Source organism: Beta vulgaris, chromosome 7 (genome assembly GCF_026745355.1).
Source record: "Beta vulgaris subsp. vulgaris cultivar EL10 chromosome 7, EL10.2, whole genome shotgun sequence".
NCBI classification, from domain to species: Eukaryota; Viridiplantae; Streptophyta; class Magnoliopsida; order Caryophyllales; family Amaranthaceae; genus Beta; species Beta vulgaris.
In genome coordinates this window covers 47,950,099-47,974,998 of record NC_079208.1, presented here as the reverse complement: position 1 = coordinate 47,974,998, position 24,900 = coordinate 47,950,099, and the positions used below count along the sequence as shown (strand labels likewise).

The 24,900-nt window shown below is 35.1% G+C and overlaps 1 protein-coding gene, 1 non-coding gene and 1 pseudogene across 2 annotated transcripts; 2 read left to right on the top strand and 1 right to left on the bottom strand.

Annotated features, from left to right (window-relative positions):
* Positions 1-305: 305 nt before the first annotated feature.
* Positions 306-11,847, bottom strand: LOC104891519 (uncharacterized; annotated as a pseudogene).
* LOC125492179 (small nucleolar RNA R71) lies at positions 6,272-6,374 on the top strand. The gene has a single exon (XR_007268623.2). It is a non-coding gene; the product is annotated as a small nucleolar RNA R71 (small nucleolar RNA).
* Positions 11,848-16,242: 4,395 nt separating the features above from the next.
* Positions 16,243-23,449, top strand: LOC104884441 (uncharacterized). The gene is made up of 5 exons (XM_010669088.4): positions 16,243-16,894; positions 17,710-18,170; positions 19,331-19,958; positions 21,602-22,077; positions 22,552-23,449. The coding sequence occupies exons 1-5, from the start codon at positions 16,369-16,371 to the stop codon at positions 23,164-23,166; spliced, it is 2,706 nt and encodes a 901-aa protein (XP_010667390.1). The 5' UTR covers positions 16,243-16,368; the 3' UTR covers positions 23,167-23,449.
* The last annotated feature ends 1,451 nt before the right edge of the window (positions 23,450-24,900 follow it).

Sequence of the window (24,900 nt, the reverse complement as noted above, 5' to 3'; positions counted from 1 at the left end):
GAGCAAACAACCTGGCGAATGCAATGTAGAAATATGGCCAAATGACGAGAACGGAGAGTGCTAGATGCTGGATCACTACTACTGAAATGAAGCACAAAACTGCAGCGGCAAGTGTTTTGGTCAGCATGCATCAGCGTACAAACACCCACAAAAGACCTACAAAAACATTACAGTAAAACCAGTAACTATGAAACGAAATGAAACTAGACATCATAAGAAGAAATAAATAAAAACATAAACAAAATGCTGGGTTGCCTCCATTAGCGCTAAGTTTAAAAGTCTTCAGCCAGACTTAGCCAGAACACTCAATCAATGTAAACAGGGTCCACCAAATTAATGGACTCAATAAGACCTTCCTCAACATCATTAGATACAGCATGGTTCAGTCGTTGCCCATTAACCATGAGAACACGACCATCTCGTGGGTCAGAAATCTGTATAGCGCCAGAAGGAAACACCTGTTCAACAACAAATGGACCATCCCATCTAGACCGTAACTTTCCTGGAAAAATTTAAGCTTAGAGTTGTAAAGCCAAACTTTCTGATTTGGTTCAAAAGATTTTCTAGCAATATGTTTATCATGAAAAGCTTTAGTTTTTGCTTTATAAATCTGAGCATTCTCATAGGCATCATTTCGCAATTCTTCTAGTTCATTTAATTGAAGACGACGATTTAGAACCAGCTTGTTTCATGTCAAAGTTAAAAGCTTAGTAGCCCAAAATGCTCATGTTCTAACTCAACAGTAGTGGCAAGCCTTCCCATAAACTAATCTATAAGGTGACATTCCTATAGGAGTCTTAAATGCGGTACGATAAGCCCAAAGTGCATCATTTAACCTCAAAGGCCAATCTTTTCTATCCGGCCTAACTGTCTTCTCAAGAATAGATTTAATCTCACGATTAGACACTTCTACTTGACCACTAGTTTGAGGGTGATAAGGAGTAGCTACTTTATGTGTCACATTGTACTTTTTAAGCAATGACTCAAATGAACGATGAAGAAAATGACTACCCCCATCACTAATAAGGGCTCTAGGTACTCCAAATCGACAAAATATATTATCTTTAACAAAGTCCATTACTACTTTATGGTCATTAGTTCTAGTTGCTTTACTTCTACCCATTTAGACACATATTAACAGCAACTAGTTATAAGTAAAGCCAAAAGAAAGTGGAAATGGACCCATAAAGTCTATACCCCACACATCAAAAATCTCAACAATTAAAATAGGATTAAGAGGCATCATATTACGATGTGATATAGCTCCGTTTTCTGACATCTTTCACATGCAATAGAAAATTTATGTGCATCTTTAAATATAGTCGGCCAATAAAACCCACTTTGAAGTACTTTAGCAGCTGTTCTACGACCCCCAAAATGCCCACCACATGCATAAGAATGACAAAAAGTTAAAATATCAGGGATTTCACACTCAGGCACACATCTACGAATCACTTGATCATAAACTATTTAAACAAGTATGGATCTTCCAAAAATAATGCTTAACCTGCGAAAAGAACCTATCCTTCTCTTGTTTAGACCATTGAGAAGGTATCTTACCAGAAGCAAGGTAATTAACAATATGCACAAACACATGGGAAATGCGTGTGTGAAACAGCGAACAATTGCTCATCAGGAAAATTGTCCTGCAAAGAAATGTCAGCATCTCACAAGTAAAATTCTGGACAAATGGTCAGCCACTGCATTTTCAGACCCCTTTTTATCTCTAATTTCAAGATCGAATTCTTGTAATAATAGAATCCACCTAATTAACCTAGGTTTTGACTCTTTCTTAGATAATAAATACCTTAAAGCGGCATGATCAGAATATATTATAACTTTAGAGCATAAAAGATATGAGCGAAATTTATCCAAGGCAAACACGATAGCTAATAACTCTTTTTCAGTAGTAGAATAATTCTTTTGAGCATCTGTGAGAGTTCTACTAGCATAATAAATTGGGAAATTTCCTCAGGTACCCCTGAGGTTTGACGTAATTCCCAAATTACCCCTCACATTTGGGGAATTCCTCAGATACCCCCGAGGTTTGTGTTTGTGCTCAAAATACCCTTACTCTGACGGAACCCTAACGCCGTTAACTTTTTTTTCTCTCTTTCTTCAGTTTCTCTCCTTCCTCTCACCCTCCTCCATGGATGAACCTCCAAGCTTTCTCTCCTCCACCATCCACCACCACCCCACCCTTACCCACCAAACCATCTCCTGCCTCCTCACTCAACCACCACCCTTACCCAGCCCACCACCCAACGCGAGCCACCACCCACCCAACGCGAGCCACCACCTCTCTAACGCGAGCCACCACTGCAGCTGGAAATCAAAACCCCAATTTCGAGTAGAAATCCAAATTTTCGAGCAACATTTTTGCAATCAAATTCGAATTAAACCTAGATTATTCGAGCAATCAAAACTCTAATTCTAGAAACCCATATTTTGCAATTAAATTAGGGAAATTTCGAAATAAACCCATTCGAATTGAATTGGTGGTGGTATGCGAGAGGGAGGGAGGTGGGTGGTTGGGTGTTTTGCGTGAGTGGTGGCCGTTGGTGTGGTGGTTCGCGCAAGTGGGGCAGTGGTGGGCATGCTGGCTGGTTCGCACAAGTGGGCCCGTGGTGGGTGCTTCGTGGAATTTGATGAGGTCGTCGTGACGAGAGGGAGGTGGGCTTCGTCCACATTGATGAGGGGTCAGAGGTTTTTAGAGAAGGAGAAGCGAGAGAGAGAGAGTGCGACGAAGGAGAGAGAGTACGAGGATGCGTGGACGGGAAGCTCCGGCGAGCGGCGGCCGAGGCAGGGGCTGCGAGAAAGTTTGGAGGATGGTGGGGATGTGGAGGAGAGAAAGCTTGGAGGTTCATCCATGGAGGAGAAAGGAAGGAGAGAAACTGAAGAAAGAGAGAAAAAAAGTTAACGGCGTTAGGGTTCCGTCAAGAGTAAGGGTATATTGAGCACAAACACAAACCTCGGGGTATCTGAGGAATTCCCCAAATGTGAGGGGTAATTTGGGAATTACGTCAAACCTCAGGGGTACCTGAGGAAATTTCCCTAATAAATTACATGAGGAACTTTATTCACCTTTTGACCAAGTACCGCGCCTATAGCATAATCAGAAGCATCGCACATAATTTCAAAAGGTAAAGAAAAATCAGGTGGTTGTACTATAGGTGCTGAAACAAGCAACGATTTAATCTTCTCAAAAGATTCAACACAAGATTCATAAAAGAAAAGTAGAATCTTAGCAAGGAGAGAAGTAAGTGGCCTAGCAAGCTTACTAAAATCTTTAATAAACCTTCTATAAAAACCTGCATGGCCTAAGAAAGATCTAACATGCTTAACAGAAGTAGGAATAGGTATTCGAAATAAGATCAACTTTAGCTTTATCTACTTGAATTCCCTTCTTTGAAATTTGTGACCCAAAACAATGCCTTCTCTAACCATGAAGTGACTCTTTTCCCAACTTAAAACAAGATTAACCTCTTCACATCTTTGCAAAACATCATTCAAATTACTTAAACACTCATCAAATGAAGGTCCAAAAACTGAAAAGTCATCCATAAACACCTCTAAAAATTTATCAACCATATCACAGAAATAGACATCATGCATCGTTGAAATGTAGAAGGTGCATTACATAAACCAAAAGGCATTCTTCTAAAAGCAAAAGTACCCGCGGGACATGTAAATGTAGTTTTCTCTTGATCTTCGGGATAAATAGCCAATTGATTATAACCAGAATAGCCATCAAGAAAGCAATAGTAACTTTGACCAGCTAACTTTTCTAAGATCTGATCAATAAAAGGTAATGGGAAATGATCTTTCCTAGTCACCGAATTAAGCTTCCTATAGTCAATGCAAACTCTCCAACCTGTGGTCTCTCTAGTAGGTACAAGCTCACCCTCACTATTTTTAACAACTGTGATCCCAGATTTCTTAGGCACAACTTGCACAGGACTGACCCACTGACTATCAGAAATTGGATAAATGATCCTTGCATCTAACAATTTAACTACTTCCTTCATAACGACTTCTTTCATATGTGGATTTAACCTACGTTGCATCTCCCTAGTGGGCTTAGCATTTCTTCTAAAAAGATTCTATGCATACAAATAGAAGGACTAATACCCTTTAGATCTGCAATCGACCAACCTATAGCCTTTTTATGATCAGACAAAACCTTAAGCAATGCCAACTCTTGTTCATTAGATAGCTCAGAAGATATTATAACAGGTAAAGTCTCATTAGAACCTAGGAAAATATACTTTAAATTTGATGGAAGACCTTTAACTCAAGATTTGGAGGTGACATAATAGACGGTAATGCTGGAGACTCCGAAAGAGGTGGTAAAGGCTCATGCCTAGATACCCAAGAAGATGTTTCTAGAGATGGAGTTATATCAAGAGGGGAAATTAACTCATGGTCAAATCTTCAATATCAAAATACTTTAAGTTCTCATGTGACAAATTAGTTTCAAGAGAATCCTTAGAAATTATTACCGGCAAAGCTTCTTCAACTAATTCATCAATAACATCCACAAAGAAACATTCAGACTCATTTTCACTAGTAGGATGAGAAGAGGCTTTAAAGATATTCAACCTTATTCGCATATTTAAAACAGAAACATCCATTTCTCCAGACCTACAATTAATAGTAGCATCAGCGGTCGCTAAAAATGGACGACCAAGAATGACAGGAATATTTTTAGATGGTTGACCAACCTCCATGTCTAACACAACAAAGTCTACTGGAAAGACTCCTTTATCAATTTTTACTAAAACATCATCAATTCTACCTCTGGGAACTTTAACAGATCGATCTGCTAATTGGAGAGTGCAATTAGAAGGTTGTAACTCACTAGGCCTAGTTGCTCATAAATAGAATAAGGAATCAAATTAACACTTGAGCCTAAATCTAAGAGTGCCTTTTCAATTTTATGGTCACCAATATAACAAGAAATGGTCGGAACTCCTGGATCTTTAAACTTAGGTGCATAATTAAATTGCAAAATAGAACTTACCTGCTCACTTAAAATAACTTTCTTAGAACAATTCGCTTTTGATTTCCTTTTATAGGTGCACATGTCTTTTAGAAATTTAGCGTAAGCTGGAATTTGCTTAATAGCATCTAAAAGCGGTAAATTAATTTGAACTTGTTTAAAATGTTTCTAAAATGTCTTCTTTTGCTTATTCTTTCCATAAGGAGAGGGTGCATCTAAAGCTTGCGGATAAGGAACTCTAGGCTCATATGGAATAGAAGTTGAAGAGTTAGACACATTAGAAGAAGAAGATGAATCCACAATTGCCTTATTAGTTTTATCTTCCTTACTCAATGAAGCATTAGAATTAGCATTATTCTTTTCCATCACTACATTATCTACCTCTTTACCATTCCTAAGAGTCATCACCGCTTTAGCTTGTTCATAATTATGGTTCTTAGGATTCTCAATTGAATTACTAGGTAATTTACCATCATCTCTTTTACCAATCACATTAGCTAATTGACCAATTTGTGTCTCAAGCTTGGCTATGGACTGTGTGTGAGAATCAACAACATGCATTTTATTTTCAATATTTTTAACCCTAGTAGTCACAGCCCCTAAAGCGGAAATAATCTTATCCAAGTCAGAATTGCTACTAGAAGGTTGTGTAGGTTGAGAATTGTACCTTTGACTTGAAAACCAGGAGGATTCATACCTGTTTGACCCATTTGGTTGATCTTTGCCCTTGCTGCATATCTCCACCTTGTTGCTTCCATGAAAGTTGGGATGATTCCTCCACCCTGGATTATATGTGTTCGAATATGGATTGTTGTATTGAGGATACCTTGAGCTGCATTTACTTGTTCCTGTGGCACCTCAGAAAAACTCAAAGGGCAATTATAAGATAAATGACCAGGACTAGAACATGTTGCACACACTTCTTGAGCGTTAGAAGAATTAACATGCATATTGTTAGCATTCACTAGGTGATCAATCTTCTTATTCAAAAGATCTACTTGGTCCATTTTCTTAGTAAGAATATCAACTTTATAAGTAAGATCATGAGTGTGAGAAACTTCATAGATTCCACCTTTACCTCCTAGAGATCTAGATGAAACGTTACGAGAAGAAGTGGCATGTTGTAAAGAATTTTCACTTAGATCTTCAAATAATTGCCATGCTTGGTCAGAATTCTTTTGCATAAAGTTACCACACAAGAAGCATCTATCATTGTTGATTATTTCATTAAGGCCATAATAAAAGCTATGTATCAATTGCCATTGAGGAACTTCATGATGGACATTCACATAATAACCCCTAAACCTTTCCCATGCCTCATGAAATTGTTCATTAGGATTTTGAAAAAAGTAGTTATCGCACGTCTCATAGCACTTAATTTACCAATCGGATAAAATTTCTTTAAAAAGTCTCTTTGCAATTGAGCCAAGTCGTTAAATTTTGCTTAGTATTAACCATTCTTTACCTTATCTTTTAAAGAAAAATTAAACAATCGCATACGAATAGCATCAGGAGAAATATTAGGAATATTAAAAGTTAACATACTTCCAAAAATGCATCAATATGCTTATATGGATTTTCAGATTCAAGACCATAAAATTAGGAAGCATTTGAATAATTTGTGGCTTAATCTCGAAATTTCCATCAATAGTAGGTAATCTATTACCAATAGGTGAAGTGTAAGTGCCAGGAGTAAAGTACTCACTAAGTTGTCTAGGTGGTTCCTCAGCCATTTTTAATTCAGTATCGATTTTAGAGTTAAAATTTGAAATACTTGACTTATTATCCTTCACAGAAGCTCTTAATTTCCTAAGCGTTCTTTCTATTTCAGGGTCGTATGGAATCAAATCAAGTGACAAAGACTACGATGAAGCATAAAACAATACAAAAACAATAATAAAAAAAATAAAAAAAATAAAATGCTAACTGAAATGAATAAACCTGAAACCTATTTCCAGCAAACCTTCACCGTGAACAGAATCTCAGCAAGATCACTTAAAGCAACCTGCAAACACAATGTCAGTATGCTTGAAACAGAAAATTAGAACTTGAATGATAAAATACGAAAAAAAAAGTAAACAAAGAAATAAACAATATCAAAAATTATAAAATTACTAAAAACTAATTATTACGCTAGAAACACTAAAAACTAATTTTTTTTTTTTACTAAGGCTAGTAAACAATAAGCAAGAAAGAAAATAAAATAAAAATAAAGACACTCTAGACTAAAGACTAAAATAGTAAACTAATAAACTATACTAACCAAACACCGTTCCCCGGCAAAGGCGCCAAAAACTTGATAGCGATTTTAAACAAGTTATAAAACCCTATTCTTGCAAGTGTACAAGACTTGGTAGTAAGTGATAAATGATAGGGTATCGTATCCACAGGGAACAGTTGATTAAAATTAAATCTAATGTCTACTAGTTTGATCCTAAATATAAATATAATGAATTGTTTTTAACTAATTAAACTAATCTGAAATATATATAGTAAACTAAAAAACTTGACAATAACAAAAGTGAATTGGAGAACAGATAATAATACGGAATCTAGGACAGTCGAATCCACCACTAAAAATGTGACTAATAGATTAATAGGAATGAGAATTAATAGGTTTATCAAGTACCCTAAACTACAAGCCGGAATACTCATAAAAATTGTTGCGATTAATTAGGTGACATAATTATCTAACCAAAGCATAAATTATTCAACTTCTAACCACAAATCATAAACACCATTGCATAACATACACTTTGAACTACAAGAACAAAGTATGTAAATTTGATAACAATAAAACCAACAATCAATTCTACAAGAACAATTGTCAACTAATTTGCAAACAAAATCAACCAATAATAATCTAAATAGTTATGCAATCATAAACCAAATATCAATTCTCAAGACAATTAAACTATCAATTCATACTATAAGGGTTTCATCTAAGTCCTAGAAAACAGAAATTAGCTACTCATAATTGAAGAGAACATCACCCAATTATGAGAAACCATGGCTGAAAATCAGATGACAAGCTTCGTTCGTCTCTGCTTCGTCCTCCGTTCGTCGAACTCCCTTATTGCTGCTGTCTGCTCCCCTCTATTCAGTATTCTCCCCTTTTATTATTGATGTTCCGTGGGTTTTTTTTTTTAACCAAAGCCACTGTTTCTTTTCCTCTATGCTATGTGGTTTTCTAAGAAAGAGTTTCTTTTTCTTTTTATTTTAATTCTTCTCCTCTCAATTCATGGCTGCGTGGACTTGTTCTTTGCAGCATTGGTCTTAGCCCACTTTCATCCATTTGGCTAAAATTTGTATTCATTAGTTTAGCTCATTAATCTCCCAAAGACAATTCCCAGTTATTTGACTCTCTAACGTACCTGTCAAACATGAGATATATTACTACTAGTAGATAACATAGCATAAGTCAAACTAATAAATAATCCAAAAAAAAAACATAATTTCTAAATAAAATATGAAAACAATTAAAACCCACAACTTATAAGTTATGATACTAATAAGGAGCTACTAAGAGGGAATAAGAAAGTTATAATATATAATAATTCGCACTTATCAGAGGCCTTGGCATTCGAGAACATAGAACCCTCAACAATATTCTTATGGAAAAATTAGGTTGCAGAATGTGTCAAGGCCTTCCCAGCCTTGCCCAAGAGCGTATCAAAGCCAAATATGTTACAAAATTTAAGAATGGATCCCAAATTTAGCAGAGTATAGGAAATGCGTGGTCTATCTTAAAAACTAGTTGTTGGAACCTATGTGACGAAAAGATAGCATCATTTTGGTATGATAACTGGTTGGGTAGTGGTCCTTTAAGAGGTTTAGTTTTGGGCCCCCTCACAAAAAGAGATGATGAGATCACCGTTTACGAGGTACGGAATAATGGAGCCTGGAATGGTGGAAACTTATTAATGAACATCCAGGAGCCTGTCCTAGACAGAATTTTCAGTCATGTTTGGCCTCCTACCGACACCATGGACAAGCCTTACTCCTCCCTTGTACCTCATAATAGCTTCTCCTTAAAACAAGCCTATAATCTTGTCCTATCTACTAGAAGGTGGGAGGGTAGTATCAATCTATTGTGGATTTGGCAAGGAAAGCACCCCCCAAACTAAAATTCTTTATTTTGCTTATCTGGCTTGACAGACTCCCCACTCAAAACATGTTATTTATCAGGAAAATTTTCCCCTCTCCGACGTGTATCCACTGTCTTAATGGAAGCGAAGATGTTCTTCATATTTTTAGGGACTGTCAATTTGCTCATAATGTTTGAGATGAAGTTAATTTTCACAATAATACTCGTATAGAGAACCGTGAAAATTGGTTGGCCATGAACATTGCGGAAACCATTGATTTTAAGGGAATCTAGTGGAGCATGTTCTTCCCATTCCTCTGTCATGAAATCTGGATGGCTCGAAACATAAAAATGTTTGAACACATTCCTCACCCTAATCCTAAAACACTCATAAAAAAAGCAATATTCTTAGTGTGAGAGTTTTTCTCCTCCTTTCTCCGAAAGAAAACAAAAATCCCAAATCCCCCTACCCCGATTATATTAAGCATCATCCCCCCTCCTTGGGGTATCGTTTGTGTTGATGCATCTTTCATAGGTAATTCTGTGCATGCTGGGCTCGATGGTTGGGTGAGAGACCATAGGGATAGTTGGGTTGTGGGGTTCCAGAAAAATGTATATGCAATGGATGTTTTAATGGCTGAATTAATGGGCTTGATTGAAGGCCTCGAACTAGCAAAATGAGAATTCTTCGAGTATATATATTTTGCTTTCGGAGGACATGAAGGCAATTAAAGAGATTTATAATGATGTTATCCATATGATATGTATTGTAATGTGTTGGAAAAATTTAGGTTATGCAAGAAGGAGTTCAAGGAAGTCCATTCCGTATTCGCGAGGCGTGAAAAGAACAAGGTGGCAGACCATCTAGCTCGTGGAAGTAGGAAGCATGATATGCACCTAAATGTTGTTAGGGTGTTGCACCTCCCCCTAATGATTGTATGGAACTATTGGTTTTAGATTGTTATAGGCTCTAAGCCAAAACTTTGGTTGGTTTTATAATATGTTATGCCTTATTCACCTAAAAAAAAAAGAGAGGGTTGTTGTGATTGCATAAGTTTTAAAGGAAGGGATGTACAGTGTAACATCCAAAGAGGAAATGGTGTATGTATTGTGAAACATCCAAAAGAGGAAAATGATGCATGTATTGTGAAACAAAGGTAGTATATGATAACAAAAACAAGTTCCACGTACATGATACCAATATTATTAAGATGATTAATCATGGCACAGTTTTATGTTGTAGACAGAGAAAAAAAAGCGAATAGAGAGAAAGAATTTTGTGTATCAGGAAATAAGCTGAATGAATAAATATTACAAGATCAAAGTAAAATATTTATACGAGTGACAACTAATTATGTTACAAGAGAATAACATAATTTATGCTGAGGTTGACATAAGAAGAAGCTTCTTAATAATAGGAGTAGGAGTTGTAGCCGCTGATGTATTAGGAGAGGAATTAGTAGTATTCTCAACAGTCCCCCGCAAGCTAGGCATGGGGGAATACAAGCCAAGCTTGGACAATAGGTGATTGAACGGAGCAGATGGAAGAGCCTTTGTGAAGACATCTACTAATTGAGAAGTAGTAGGTAAATAAGTTAGAGCGAGAAATTAAATGAGTCCTTTCATGAGCTTTTCTCGAGTAAGATGATAATCTATGTCAATATGCTTGGTTCTTTCGTGAAAAACAGGATTTCTAGCAATGTGTAGTGCAGATTGATTGTCACAATGGATGGCGACAAGCTGTAAATTAGGAGTACCCAATTCAGTCAATAGCATTACAAGCCATGTAACGTCAACAGTGGCATGAGCCACTGCTCTATATTCTGTCTCTAAGGAGGATTTAGAAATTGCGGGCCATTTCTTGGATTTCCAACTGGTGGGAGAAGAACCCAAAAGAACTATGTAGCCTGAGACAGACTTCCTTGTAAGAACATGACCCCTAATCCGAGTCAATAAAGACCTAGAGAGTAAGATGATCTACACCCTTTAATAATATGCCTTGACCAGCAGTAGTAACAGCATATCTAAGGACATGAGTAAGAGTAGCAAGGTGTGAAGTGGTAGGTGAATGCAGAAATTGTGAAAGAGTTTGCACACTATAAGCCATATCAGTGTGTGTCAAAATATTTAGTTTGCCAACCAGACACCTATAAATCGTAGGATCAGCCAACAAAGTACCCTCATCAGCAGTCAACTTGAGATGTAAAGGAAGAGAAGTGATAGTTAGCTTGGAAAGATCCAAGTCACAAAGAGCTCAATAACTCTTTGGTGAATTTAGCTTGTGTGAGAGCAACTCCCTAAGGTAGATAACTCACTTCAATCCCAAGAAATAAACCCAAAGTATTTGATGCTAAAGACTTGATCTAAGTGAGCTTTAATTTTACATGCAAAAAACTAGCAGAATCATCACCAGTGATGATTATATCATCAACATAAACAACCAATATTGTGAAAAGAGTACCATTATGCTTGATAAAAAGTGAGTAATCATTGTTTAACTGTGTATAGCATTGGTTGTTTAATTCAAACACTAATTTGGAAAAACCATTGCCTGGATGCCTGCTTCAAGCCATAAAGGGATTTCTTTAATATGCAATACTTGGTTGTGTGGATTAGGAGATCCCTTAGGTAACTTCATGTATACTTCCTCATGAATATCTCCATGAAGGAAGGCATTATTGACATCAAGTTGGAACAATTTCCAACCTCTTGATGCAGCCAAGGCAATAATACATCTGACAGTTGACATCTTAACCATTGGTGAAAATGTCTCTTGGAAATAAATGCCATATTATTGTGTATAACCCTTTGCAACCAGCCTTCCCTTGTATCTCTTTACTTCACCAGTGGCCTTGAGCTTGATTTCAAAGATCCACTTCAGCCTATGGGTGATTTACCAGGTGGGAAGTCAACTATATCCCATGTATTGCTGGCAGCTAAGGCTTGTAGTTCTTTGTCCATAGCAGCAATCCACAAGGGATAGATCCTTAGCATCCTGAGAGTAAATGGTAGGTTCAACTAAAGGTGAAAGAGAAGAAATGAAAATTTTTGTGAGATGAAGGAAGAGAAGATGAACTGACTAAGTTGCACCAATGAGAAGGAAATGTTGTACTGGTGTTACAAACATAATCATGTAGATAAGAGGGAGGATGATGTAGTCTAGCAAACTATCTAGTGGGAGCAATAGTGGGAATAAGTGAATCCTCAGGAGAAGAAGTAGTTGTGGGAGAAGAATAAATAAAAGAAGGTGAATTAATAAATGGTATAGAAGAATCAATGAATGGAACATAAGAAGAAGAAAGTGAGGGAGTAGGAGAAAAGAAAGATGATGTAGGTGATGGTGGTGAAATGTGATATGGTGAAGAAGGTGATGAAGGTGTGGACGGTGGTAATGGAGTGAATGGATCGCGAACAATTTAGTCATTGTTAACAATAGGAGAAAAGAATTTAAAAGCAGAAGAAGAATCAGAAGAAGACATATGAAAAGGGAAATGTTACTCATGAAAAACATCCCTAGAAAGGATTATTTTCTTGGAAGTCAAGTGATAGAGTTATTTGTAGGCTTTCTGATGGCGTGGTATCCAAGAAAAACACAAGCATATGCTCTTGTATCAAATTTTGATCTACTAACTTTATAATAGAAACAAAACACAAACATCCAAAGCTTCTAAGATGAGATGTGTCAGGTATAGTATCATGTAAATTATGGAAAGGAGAGACATTGTGTAGGGCTGACAGAGGCATTATGTTTATAATGTATGCTGCACATAGAACACTCTCACCCCAAAGATGAAATGGTAATTTAGCCTGAAAGAATAAAACACGAACATTCTCTAATAAGTGCATGTGCTTCCTTTCAGCAACACCATTTTGTTCAGGGGAGTCAACACAACTCCTCTGATAAATAATACCCTGAGCTGAATAAAATTGCAAGATGGAACCTTTACAGAGCTCTTTGGCATTGTCAGTATTAATACATTGAATGTTTCATTGAAATTGAGTCTTAGCATAAGCAACAAAATTCATAATATAGAGACATCATCTGATTTAAACTTGATTAAATGCACCCAAGTATTTCTTGTGAAATCATCAACTATAGTGAGGAAAAATCTACAACCATTATTAGTAGCATGTACATAGGGGTCCCAGTTATCAACATGTATGAGTTGAAAAGGCTGAGCAGTATAAAAAGAACTAGGTTGAAAAGGTAGCCTAGTTCGTCTAGCCTGTAGACATATTAATTTGACAGATAGAGTCATGAACATGCTTGACATTTAGATGAGGTAATAAAATGGCCATTTGAGAAAACGACACGTGACTTAATCTTGAATCCCAAAGTTTCACATAAGAAGAAATAGTAGAGCAAGTAAAGGAACTAGGAACATGTGTGCCATCTGCACAATCCGAATCGCTAGTTGTATATGAAGAACCATGAAGATTGAGCATAGTAGAGCCTTGATTATAGCTTACTAAGAGCTATTGGCTTTGTCTATGAAGGGTCCTATAAAGTACATGAGTCAGAAGAGCACATAACAGAACCAGAGAGATCATGACACAATTTTAGTATATATTGAAACCAAATTGGGGTGGAAGCGAGGAACGTAGAGAGCTTGTTAATGTGTATTAAGATCATTGAGAGATACATTACCAGTATGAGTAATTTGTATTTCCTTCCATTAGGAATAGTTTGGTGTTGTCAATGCTATCAATTAAATGATATGTGTTGAATGAAGAAAGATCATGACATATATAATATGTGGCCCCACTATCAAGGACCCAACTAGAACTGAAATGTACATTTAAGACAATTTTACATGCAATACAAGAATAAGATTGTCCAAACATATCAAGCAATTTCTGATATTGATCCATAGTCAGAGTGGGTTGAATCATCTCAGGAGAATCATCATTCTGAACAGCAGCAACAAATTTCTTTGGTGCAGGTTTCTAGTCAGTTGGAAAACAATGTATCTTAAAACATCTATCAATGTTGTGACCATGCACCTTACAATGAGTACAAAAATAGTGAGAACCTCTCTTTGTACCAACAATAACCTTATTACCAGAAATACTGTCATTCAAATATCCTCTGGAATTGCCAGAATTATGTGATTGTATGAAATAAAAAGTATTTGAAGGAAATCTCTGTCTATTCGCCGCAAATGCCATGGACTCAGTGGATAAACCATGAGTAGAATTACTCAAATCGCTCAATTCATTGTGTCTTTGTTCTTGTAAAAGGAGCCCATAGGCTTGAAATAGAGGAAGAGTAGACATCATGAGAATGTTAGCTCTTATTACGTGCCGATAGCCTCTTTTCAACTACATTAGAAAGTGTACTAATCTTTGATCTTGTTGAATTTTTAGAAATTTCTTTGTCAAGTTACATTTGCAACCATAACATTCACAAGTAGGTAAAGGACTGGCAATATCTAGTTCATCCCGTAAAACCTTCATCTGTGAAGAAAAACTGTAATATCATCATTTTCTTGTGACAACTTAGCCAAATCTTGTTGAATTATTGAACTCAATTGAGCAGTGGAGGATTGACAAAAGCTATCTTCGAGGTCTTTCCAAATATCACAAGCACAAGATGAATGCAACACACTCATAGATCCTAGAGACCTCAAATCCATCTTGTAACCATATATAACTAGCAAAAGATGAATGCAACACACTTTAGAAACTTTAGGATCAAAATTATCAGGCTTAGAAAGAGTTCCATCTAAAAAAGAAACTTTGTTTTTAGATAATAAACTATTGATCATCATCCTTTTCCAGTAAGCATAGCAAACTCCATTGATAATAGGTAAAACTAATTGTAATGAAGTGTCATTATATGGATGTAAGAAGTATACACTTGTAGGATCTTATGTTAATTCCAGTTTCAGATCGATAGAAGAAGATCAATTGTGAAATTTCTAGAATTCAGAGAAATTTGATAAAAAGAATTTCAGAAGAATTGGATTCAATGAGAAAATCAAGAAGAGAAGATTATTGAATTTAAGAGTATGATAAATTTTCAACAAGATTTCATCAAGAATTTTAATCGAATCAACAACAATAGAACATAAAAATTCAGGAAATGAGGATCAAATTCAGAGAAATTTAAAATCAAAACTTCAATTTCAACAAGAAACAATTAGCAAGGAACAATTCGATTCACAATCATCAACATCAATTTCTAGAACATTCAAAATCGAAAAAATCCTCAAATTTCAATGAAAAATTCTTCAGAGTTCAGAATATCAAACCAGAATTATTAAGCAACACATTTCAGAGAAATTGTAACAGAAATTGAATCAGGTAGCTCTGATACCATGTTAAGATGATCAATCATGGCACTTTTTAATTTTGTGGATAGAGAGAAAGAAGAGAATATAGAGAAAGAATCTTGTGTATTCGGAAATGACTGAATGAAAAAATATTACAAGCTCAAATAAACTATTTATACAATAGTAACAACTAATTATGTTACAAAGGAATAACATAAGTTATGCTGAGCTGGACACAAGAAGAAGCTTCTTAATAGTAGGAGTAGGAGTTGTAGTTGCTGATGTATTAGGAGAGGAAGATCCTGAAGTAGTATTCTCAACAAATATATATACAACTTCAGTTCCAACCCTCTGTTTATGTCTCCATGCCCTATGGGCTATGATCTCCTTCTGTCTCTCTACCGTCCTCCCCCACTTAGAAAATGCAATAAGAATTAGTGAAAACCAGTTTTAATAAGTAAACACATTTTCATCTACAAATATCAATTGTAATCAATAAAATTTGAAAAATTGCATAAGAGAAAAAAACCCAAAGAATTATCAAAAATCAATTTTAGTCAGTAAAAATCAACAAATTTCATAAAGAGATAACACCATAGAATTATCCAAAATCAATTCAATTTTAATTATTAAAAATCAGCTTATATCAGTTTCAATTAGTAGTAAAAATAATTTCAATTATGTAAAATCTAGGTGACCTAAATAGGAAAATTTATTATTATTTACCTTTACATTATTTTTCTAAAACTGGGTACCAAAAATTGAGTGGCAAGCTTCCTTAAATGGAGAAAGTACTTTAACTTATCTAGCTAGCTCGGGAATAATCCAAGTACTTTAGTTAAAGAAGGAAGCCAATCTTACTCATTACACTACATAAGAAAGATGAACAAGGGCCACAAGTAACAGTATAAATCAAAGAAACAATGATTAAATATTGAGGATGAAAACACCAATCAATTAAGAAAAACAGCAAAAACTGTTTCTTTTTTTCAGCCAAAAAAAACATGGAAAATTTAGAAATGGAAAGAGAGCTTTACAATGCAGCAGTGAGAGGCGACCTACACAGCTTCATTATTAAAAGAAACAATGAAATAGAAAGTGGAAGTGATGAATATTTTCTAAGGCAGAGCTTCCCTCAGCAAAACAATATCCTTCACTTAGCAATCCGACGTGAGCAATATTTGTTGATAAAAGCAGCAGCTTTGATGGGGTTATTACCAAGAACAACCATGGATAAGTTGATAAATCAGCGCAACTACGACGGAAACACCCCTCTCCATGTCGCGGCCGAGGTCGGCAACGTCTCGATTTGTAAGGTATTCCTACACGAATACAACTACAAGACGGTGGCGGACAAGGCGGGGCCGTGGAGGGTGGAGAATGTACACGGCAACACGCCACTACATGTTGCACTTATTTATGGTAACGTCGAGGTTGCCGCATTGTTGGTCCAGGAGTATCCTCACCTGGCTCGTGTTATTAACAAATCCAAGGAGACGCCTCTCCATCTTATAACCTACCAAGATATTGGTAAGTATCTAAATGTTGATTTGTAAGTATCTGCAAATTTATTTCAAACTTTTTATTATTATACCTTTTTGTTTTTACATCTTGTATGCTAACATTAGATTTACAAATATGTAGAAAAATATATAGGGTAAAAGAAGAGTCTGTAAATAATGTGAATGTCAAAATGAAGGCTCTGTTTAAAGACATGTGGGGTAGATTTTAAGTTTATTCCACCAAAGGTGACCATATATATTGTTGGAAAAATGAACTAGAATACTCCTAACTTTGGCCCGTCCGTTTTTAATACCCTCAATTATTGGCGAACCTTTCCGGTCCTCAATAATTGGGGGTATTTAAAAATAACTCATAGTTGGAGATATTAAAAGCGGGCTGATCAAAGTTGGGGGTACTATCATCCATTTGTCTTATATTGCTTTGCGTAACTAATAAATTATTCAATTTGTATTGTCTTGTACGTGTATATATATCAATAATTCGAGTTATCTTAGGCTATTTGTTCTATGTTGTGTTTTCGTGAATTTTCTAGTATGATTGTTATGTCATGTAGATATATAACCCTCTCACAACCCTGAATAAGGGGGCCGGGGTGGGTGGCTGTCGGGTGGGTTGGGAATTATTGAAAAATAAAAATAAGTTTTCAAATAGTATGATTGATTGGGAAGGATTTAATTATACCACGCACATAGGATTTACAACAAGTTTTCAAATAGTATGATTGATTGGGAAGGATTTAATTATACCACGCACATAGGATTTACAACATTTTAGGGTATTTTCTGATTGAAATTTACTCATATATAAGGAATAATATATAGATATACCAATCAAGGAAGAAGAAGAAGCCACTTCGGCATATCTTGGGTTAATAAAATTGCTGGTAGAGAAAGAAAGTTGTGTAACATGTTGGCGTGATGCAAATGGTTTGACTCCTCTACATAGAGCAGCGTCAATAACCTCAGCCTACAATCTCCCGATCATTAGACTCATACTTGAGCAATGCCCACAGTCTGCAGAGGTGCGTGATAGTTCCGGCATGACCATCTTACACCTTCTGAAATGGATACCGAGCTACAAAGCAGGTGAAGAATTGCTTAAAATTCCAGAAATACATGATCTGAAGAATTACCAGGATAACCAAGGAAATACACCATTACATATGGCAGTAAAAAATCAGAACCTTAACTTGGTGCGAGTTCTTTTGGCTTCCTCCGCCAAATTAAGCATCAGAAATAAGGATGGCATTTCAGCTGCATATTTGATTCAAGAACAAATTCAGGTTGGAACCATGCATCATTTCCCTTTTTTTTTTAATCTTTTGTGCAGTTAAATTAGGCCTCGATCTTTAAAAAACGGAGGGAGTATATAATAATTTCGGATAAATCGCATCTTACAACCTAGACTTTTCACGTTTTTAGAAACTCCCACCTTAATGATTTTTTTTTTTTATAAATTTCCACCTACCATTTTCAATTTTATTCAAAACTCCCACCACTTAACGATTTTTGTTAAATTCCAATAAAACCGTTAAGTGGGTCCCTCATATACATTTTTTTACCAAAATCGAACTTGAAATAGTTGCAAGTCTCTACAAATAGTTATAATTCGTTCCAAACTTGCTCCAAAATTGTTGAGATTTTGCCCTTAAATTGATGAAATTGACTTCGATTTCAACGTAAATTAATAATAAAATGCATATGTGAGGTCTACTTAACGGTTTTGTTAACGAAATTTAACAAAAATCGTTAAGTGGTGGGAGTTTTTAATAAAATTGAAAATGGTAGGTGGAAATTTATAAAAAAAAATTCATTAAGGTGGGAGTTTAATTTCTAAAAACGTGAAAAGTTTAGGTGGTTTTGAACAAAAAATCCTTTAAAATAATAATTTTTTTTCTTCTTTTTTTACTTCTAATTGAATTAATAAAAGTATATTGATACGTAATTACTTATAAATGAAAAAAGTGCAAAGTAGAATTATATTCAATTTTGAGTTTATTCCGCCAAATAATGGAGGAATGAACTTATAAACGTCATGATTTCACTTGTCTATGTACAACTTCTTATTTTTATTTTGGTAAAATATATATTTTTAAAGCCCACTCCATTTTTTAAATATCTACTCACTTTTGTTTTCCATTCGTTTTTTAAAAATCCACTCACTATACTTTATTTCTCATTTGACAGAAGATATACAATAATTTATTTATCATTAGCCTATATTATCTCTCTTACATGTTCTCTAACTCCCTTAAAATATAATAAACCAACAGTCTCTTTCCTCTTTTTTTTTTTTTTTTTAAAAAAAAGTAAAGAAACCAATTGAGCTCACTTTTTACGCTATTTCTCCAATTTACCTTAAAGTGTGTATGTATAGTAACCGCGTAGATCTTTAAAAAACGGAGGGAGTATATAATAATTTCTGTTGACGACGTCTCTGCAGATTATCATGGAGAAAAGAGAAATGACAATGGAGGAATGTAGAGCAATAGAAATGGCATCTATACCCTATTTAACTGAAAGATTGCACAAGTTTGGGATGAATTTCTTATTTTCATTAGATTCCAAAGGGAGGAATATAGTTCATAAGTTAATGAACATAAACAGGGGAACTCTTATAGTACAAACTGATGTTGTTAATTTCATAGAACAAGTGCTTGACATTTTTCCAGCACTTGTTTGTCAAGTAGACATTAACGGGGACACTCCACTTCATATCTTAGTTCGAAATCCTTTCAATACCATGATCCGTATCCCTGTTCCGAGTACGCAACAGAACAACTATAATCTGTCATCGTTGTCAACATTAGAGCTTTTGCCCAAGTTATTAGAGCTATGTCGTACTTATTTCCAGATAGCGGAAGCAGGGGTGAATGTGAAAGGAAGCCACTATGATCCGCCATGGTTGATGCAAAACGTCGAAGGAAATACGCCTCTTCATGAAGCTTTCATGGCAGATAGTGATACAAATATGGTGAGGACATTGTTAACTTTGGATATCGATATCACTTCTAAGTTACTCAATAAACGTGAACAAACACCTCTCCATCTTTTAGCTGGACGTTCCCAAGGTAAGTCACCATGTCTTTTAAATTTTAATCGGCAATTTTTCATTTTGGATTTTTCTATCAAGTGTCCTTGTACTGTCAAATGCATGAGTTGAAGGATTTTGGTCTTGTGTTGGACGATTTGATCAAGCAGATTTAATATAGATATTTTACAAGTTGATTATTTACATGTTCTTTACTTTTTGTCAACATAATACTTCATCCATTTAGAAATAGTTGTATCGTTTCATGTTTTCACACTTGCCGATGTACGGTTTCAAACGTTAATATCTTCAATCGTCAATGAATAATAATTATAAAAAGTTAATACTAAAAAAATTTACATTGAGACGAATCTAACAAAATCCCATATGACTATGTTTTTCCTAAAATATAAGTCACCAAAGATAATCAAAGTGTAAGATGTGAATAGTAAACACTATGCAAATAGTCCAACTATTTCTAAACGGAGGAAGGGCCTGTTCTCTTCGGCATAAAACAGCTGAACTGAACTGAACTGAACTTATCGGAGCTGAACTGAACTGAACTTATCGGAGCTGAACTGAACTGAACTTATCAGAGCTGAACTGAACTGAACTGAACTGAATTGAATTGAATTGAATTGAATTGAATTATATTACATTGAAATAAATTGAATGTAATAAATATATAAATAATATTTTAAACAATAATAATATGAATATTAAATAATAATTATAATGATAAGTAATAATAATGAATAATAATAATAGTAGTATTTTGAATTTTTTAAATGATAGTTATAAATAAATAATATTAATAATCATAAATTAATAATAATAATAATTAATGATAATAATGATAATTAATAATAATTATTTTATATTATTTGTATTAATTATTAATACTTGACGATGATATATAATAACAATAATATCTAAGAAGTAAATTAATATTACTATTTTAATAATTAGATTTAATAATTTAAAAATATTTAGTAATAAAAATAATGATTGGGCTGGACCGCGAAAATTACATCATAAACCGTCTTGACGCGATTTGATTGGTTTATGGGATAAAAAAAGTGGGTTTATTTGTGCTTTGACCTAAACCATGTTCCTCCTAATAATAATAGTAATAATAATTAGTAAAGCTATAATAAAAAAAATATATAGAAACAACAATAATAATAATAATACTTAATAGTAATGATATATATTTAAATAATAATAATAATAGTAGTAGTAATTAGTAAAATAAATTATACCAACATAATAATAATAATATTTAACAAAATGGTTATAAAAGAATAGAGCTGAACTGAACTGAACTGATCTGAACTGAACTGAACTTATTGGAGCTGAACTGAACTGAACTTATTGGAGCTGAACTGAACTTATTAGAGCTGAGCTGAACTGAACTGAACTGAACTGAACTGAAAATAAGCTAGGGAGAACAGGCCCGAAGTATATTATTGATCAGATGGTACTTCAAAAGACTTTACCTAGTTTAGATTATCTAAATTATGATTTCTAAATTATTTATCAAAACTTTTATTTTAGAAATGTTGTGTGTGGGATATTGGAAAATTAACCTAGTTGATTGGATCATAGTAACAAACATTAATTTCTTAAAAATGCTAGCCAAAGATCAGCGTCCTAATTATAAAATTATTTTGGCTAATTTAGAAGTGGAGCCACTAGAGAGGGAAGTGATAATATCACTAGTGAAAGCAAATGAAGGAGCAGCTTTTTCCCTTGATAAAGATGGCCTAACCCCGTTTCTCAGAGCTGTTAAAATTGGTAACCTGAGTACAATTGCAACACTGAATGCTCTTTCTCCAGAGGCCACACCCATGGGTGACGCCAATAACGGCGAGACACTGTGGCATCTGCTTCTAAATCATGCTGCATACTCTACATGGCGTCTTGTTCGATCAGATCCGTATATGAGAAGTCTATTAGTACTACAAGATAATGAAGGTAACACAGCATTGCATCTTGCGATTGAACGTCGACTTTTTCAACATGCCATCTATTTTCTAGACTCAGAGACATCCCCGAAAGCTAGACAAAAATGGATGATGGAACTTCTACAGATAGAAACTAAGGGTGGTATTACTCCTAGCGATTTAATAAGATCTGCACTACAAGTACCTGAGAATGTACGTTTTTTCTTTTGCGTTATATTTTAGCGCGAATTATATAAAGGAAAATTTGCACAAAACCACCTAAAGTTTTCACTTATTTAGAAACTCCCACCTTTTTGTTTTTTTTCCTAAATTTCCACCTAAATTTTACAAAACCTTTATAAACTCCCACCACTTAATGGATTTTGCCAAACTCCGTTAGTGGTGAGACCTACATCAGTTATTTCTTTTGTTTTTCCCTTCAAACAACTCATTTCCCCCTTCTTATATAAGAGAATTTCCCACCACTAACGGAGTTTGGCAAAATCCGTTAAGTGGTGGGAGTTTATAAAGGTTTTGTAAAGTTTATGTGGAAATTTAGGAAAAAAAAAACATAAAGGTGGGAGGTTCTAAATAAGTGAAAACTTAAGGTGGTTTTGTGCAAATTTTCCTTATATAAATTAGGATTCGAGTGTTTAAGATTAATTTGAGTTCTTTGATTTTGTATAGTTTGAAGAGTTCATGAAAGATGAACCTACAATGATAGGTATTCGAAGCGTGTGGGAAGTTCCTACAATGCAAATGACTGAATATGCAGACACAATGGGTGTAACAGCAGCACTATTGACAACAATAACATTCACAGCAGCATTCACTGTTCCTGGTGGAGTAGTCCAAGATAAAGGAACTCCACTACTGATGAAAAATGCAGCGTTTCAGATTTTTCTGATTTCAGATATATTGGCTATGTGCCTATCCATGATGGTCTTATTTTGTCTCCTTTGGGTAGTGGCTTGTGCGGATAAAGGCAAAGCCGTGGTGTTGATGGATTTCAGCATTATATTGCTCCTACTATCATTTTACACAACTCTTCTCACTTTTATGGCGGGTTTGTATGCTACCGTCTTTCCTTCAGATCCTTGGATCGCGATCATCACTTTGGTTCTATGCTCTTTGTTGATGCTTCTCATGGACAAACATCTTGTCATGGGGTGTTTGGTTCCATTTGGGAGATTTGTACTTCTTTTTGGTCAGAAGTTTTTGCGGTATGTCCGATCACCTATGAAAATCTTAGATCTTATCCGACCATGTTGCAGCACTAAATTGTTGCACGATTGCCAGTAATTATGCCTCTTTTAGTAACCACTCTTCCGCGGATCTACATTCGACAACCTATATTTTAAAGTGTGTAAGGATAATAGATTGAGATTTGTATTTATATGAGTAATAATCAGTCTGCCTTTTCTAATGGGGAATTTAGATGAGGATTATTCCTAGTTTAATATGCTATCATATAGAATAATCTCAAAATTTTGAACTATGAAAAACATAGTTTCTTCTCTATTGCCCATCTGTGGAGATATGTATTGTTGGATTTTATCCAAGTTGAACGCGAAGGTTTATTGTTCGGGCTTATTTTTCTTTGTGGTTTATTGTTTGGGCTTTGGGGAATAAACTTAAGTTAATTAACTTATTGTTCAACCTCATTCTGGTTTCCTTCTCTATAAATACCGAGATACGAAACACTTTCTTCTTCTCTACTTTCTTTCTCTTCTAAAATTCGGGGCAATATTTAATCTATTTTTCCATTAACACTGGAAACGCAGATTGCTAATAGTCCGTGTGTTGTTACGGGGCAATTTCAACTTTAGGGCAGTGATCTTTTCACGCCATGGTTATCAGATAAGTTATATTTAATTGTTACCAGTTTTCGTTCCTACATTCTAAAGTTGAATTTTTTGTAACTTGGATATACGATTATTGGTATTGTTGAATTCTTGAATTACATGAGTTTATTGTTGCATGAATATGTTGTTCCCTAGATCATATTTTGGGGTTGATTGAATTATTTGATGTTCATATTAACCGAATTTACGCTGGCTTTTCTCGTATTAACGCATGCCACAGAGGGTTTTTAAAAATTACTTTTTGGCTAAAATCGACTATAGATCTGCAGGGATATCTGATCTAACTGTAAAAGGATAAATTATTCTGATAGAAATCTGCAGGTTAATTATGTCGGTTTATAATTTGTATATTAGCAAAGCACCGCCACACTTGATTAAGTTTGCAAATTGTTATGAAGTTTTGACGGCAGAACTCCCTGATGCGGTTATATGCCACCTGCCACTTTGCGCTCATCAAATCTTCAGTATCAAGTCTACATCATCCCCTCGCCGTCAAGTATCGCCCGCGAATTCACGGAGATTCCGGTGAAATCAGCCGCGAAAGAAGGGACTCTAACTTATGGGGATATTCTTCTTGTGGAGGTCACTGGATTTTCATCTTATGATGGATGTTTTTGCAATTATTTTCCATCTCTCGAGAAAGAGAGAACAAATTTCTCTGAATTTAGCAATGATGCATTTTTTTTAGCAATGATAATAATGGTACTGACCAGCGAGTGAGTTGCTTCTGGACTCCAGTCGATCATGGGCATATACTATGTCCCATCTGAGGGGAGGTATTTCTGAATTTGAAAGATTATCAATGGGGATTCTGTAGGTGGAAGGGTCATTGTTCTGTGTTTTAATGGGTCTTGGCTTCTTTTTCATTTTGGTTTTTACTTTGCAAGTTTGCATATGGCTTCCATGTCTTGTCAATTATTTTGTATGCTTGCAGGATTATGTAGTATGTTTCTGGCCTTGTCAAGTGATTCGTTTTGCGTCTACATACATGATAGATTGACGTACATAAGCACAAAAAGTGCAAGGAAAAACAATAATATATTCATCATTGCGATCACATATTGTTTCGGTGTTGAAACAGTTAACGTCCTCAATGGAATCCGCTAAAGATGTGAAGAGTAACGTCCTTGCTGGATAACTGCACAATACGCAAACGTGAGCTACCCTCGGG

Excerpts from the sequence above, each read along its gene's own strand:
- LOC104884441 (XM_010669088.4), top strand. The coding sequence starts at position 16,369 with ATGGAAAATTTAGAAATGGAAAGAGAGCTTTACAATGCAGCAGTGAGA. Across the intron at positions 16,895-17,709 it reads TATAACCTACCAAGATATTG|ATATACCAATCAAGGAAGAA; the intron begins GTAAGTATCTAA and ends AATAATATATAG. Across the intron at positions 18,171-19,330 it reads TGATTCAAGAACAAATTCAG|ATTATCATGGAGAAAAGAGA; the intron begins GTTGGAACCATG and ends ACGTCTCTGCAG.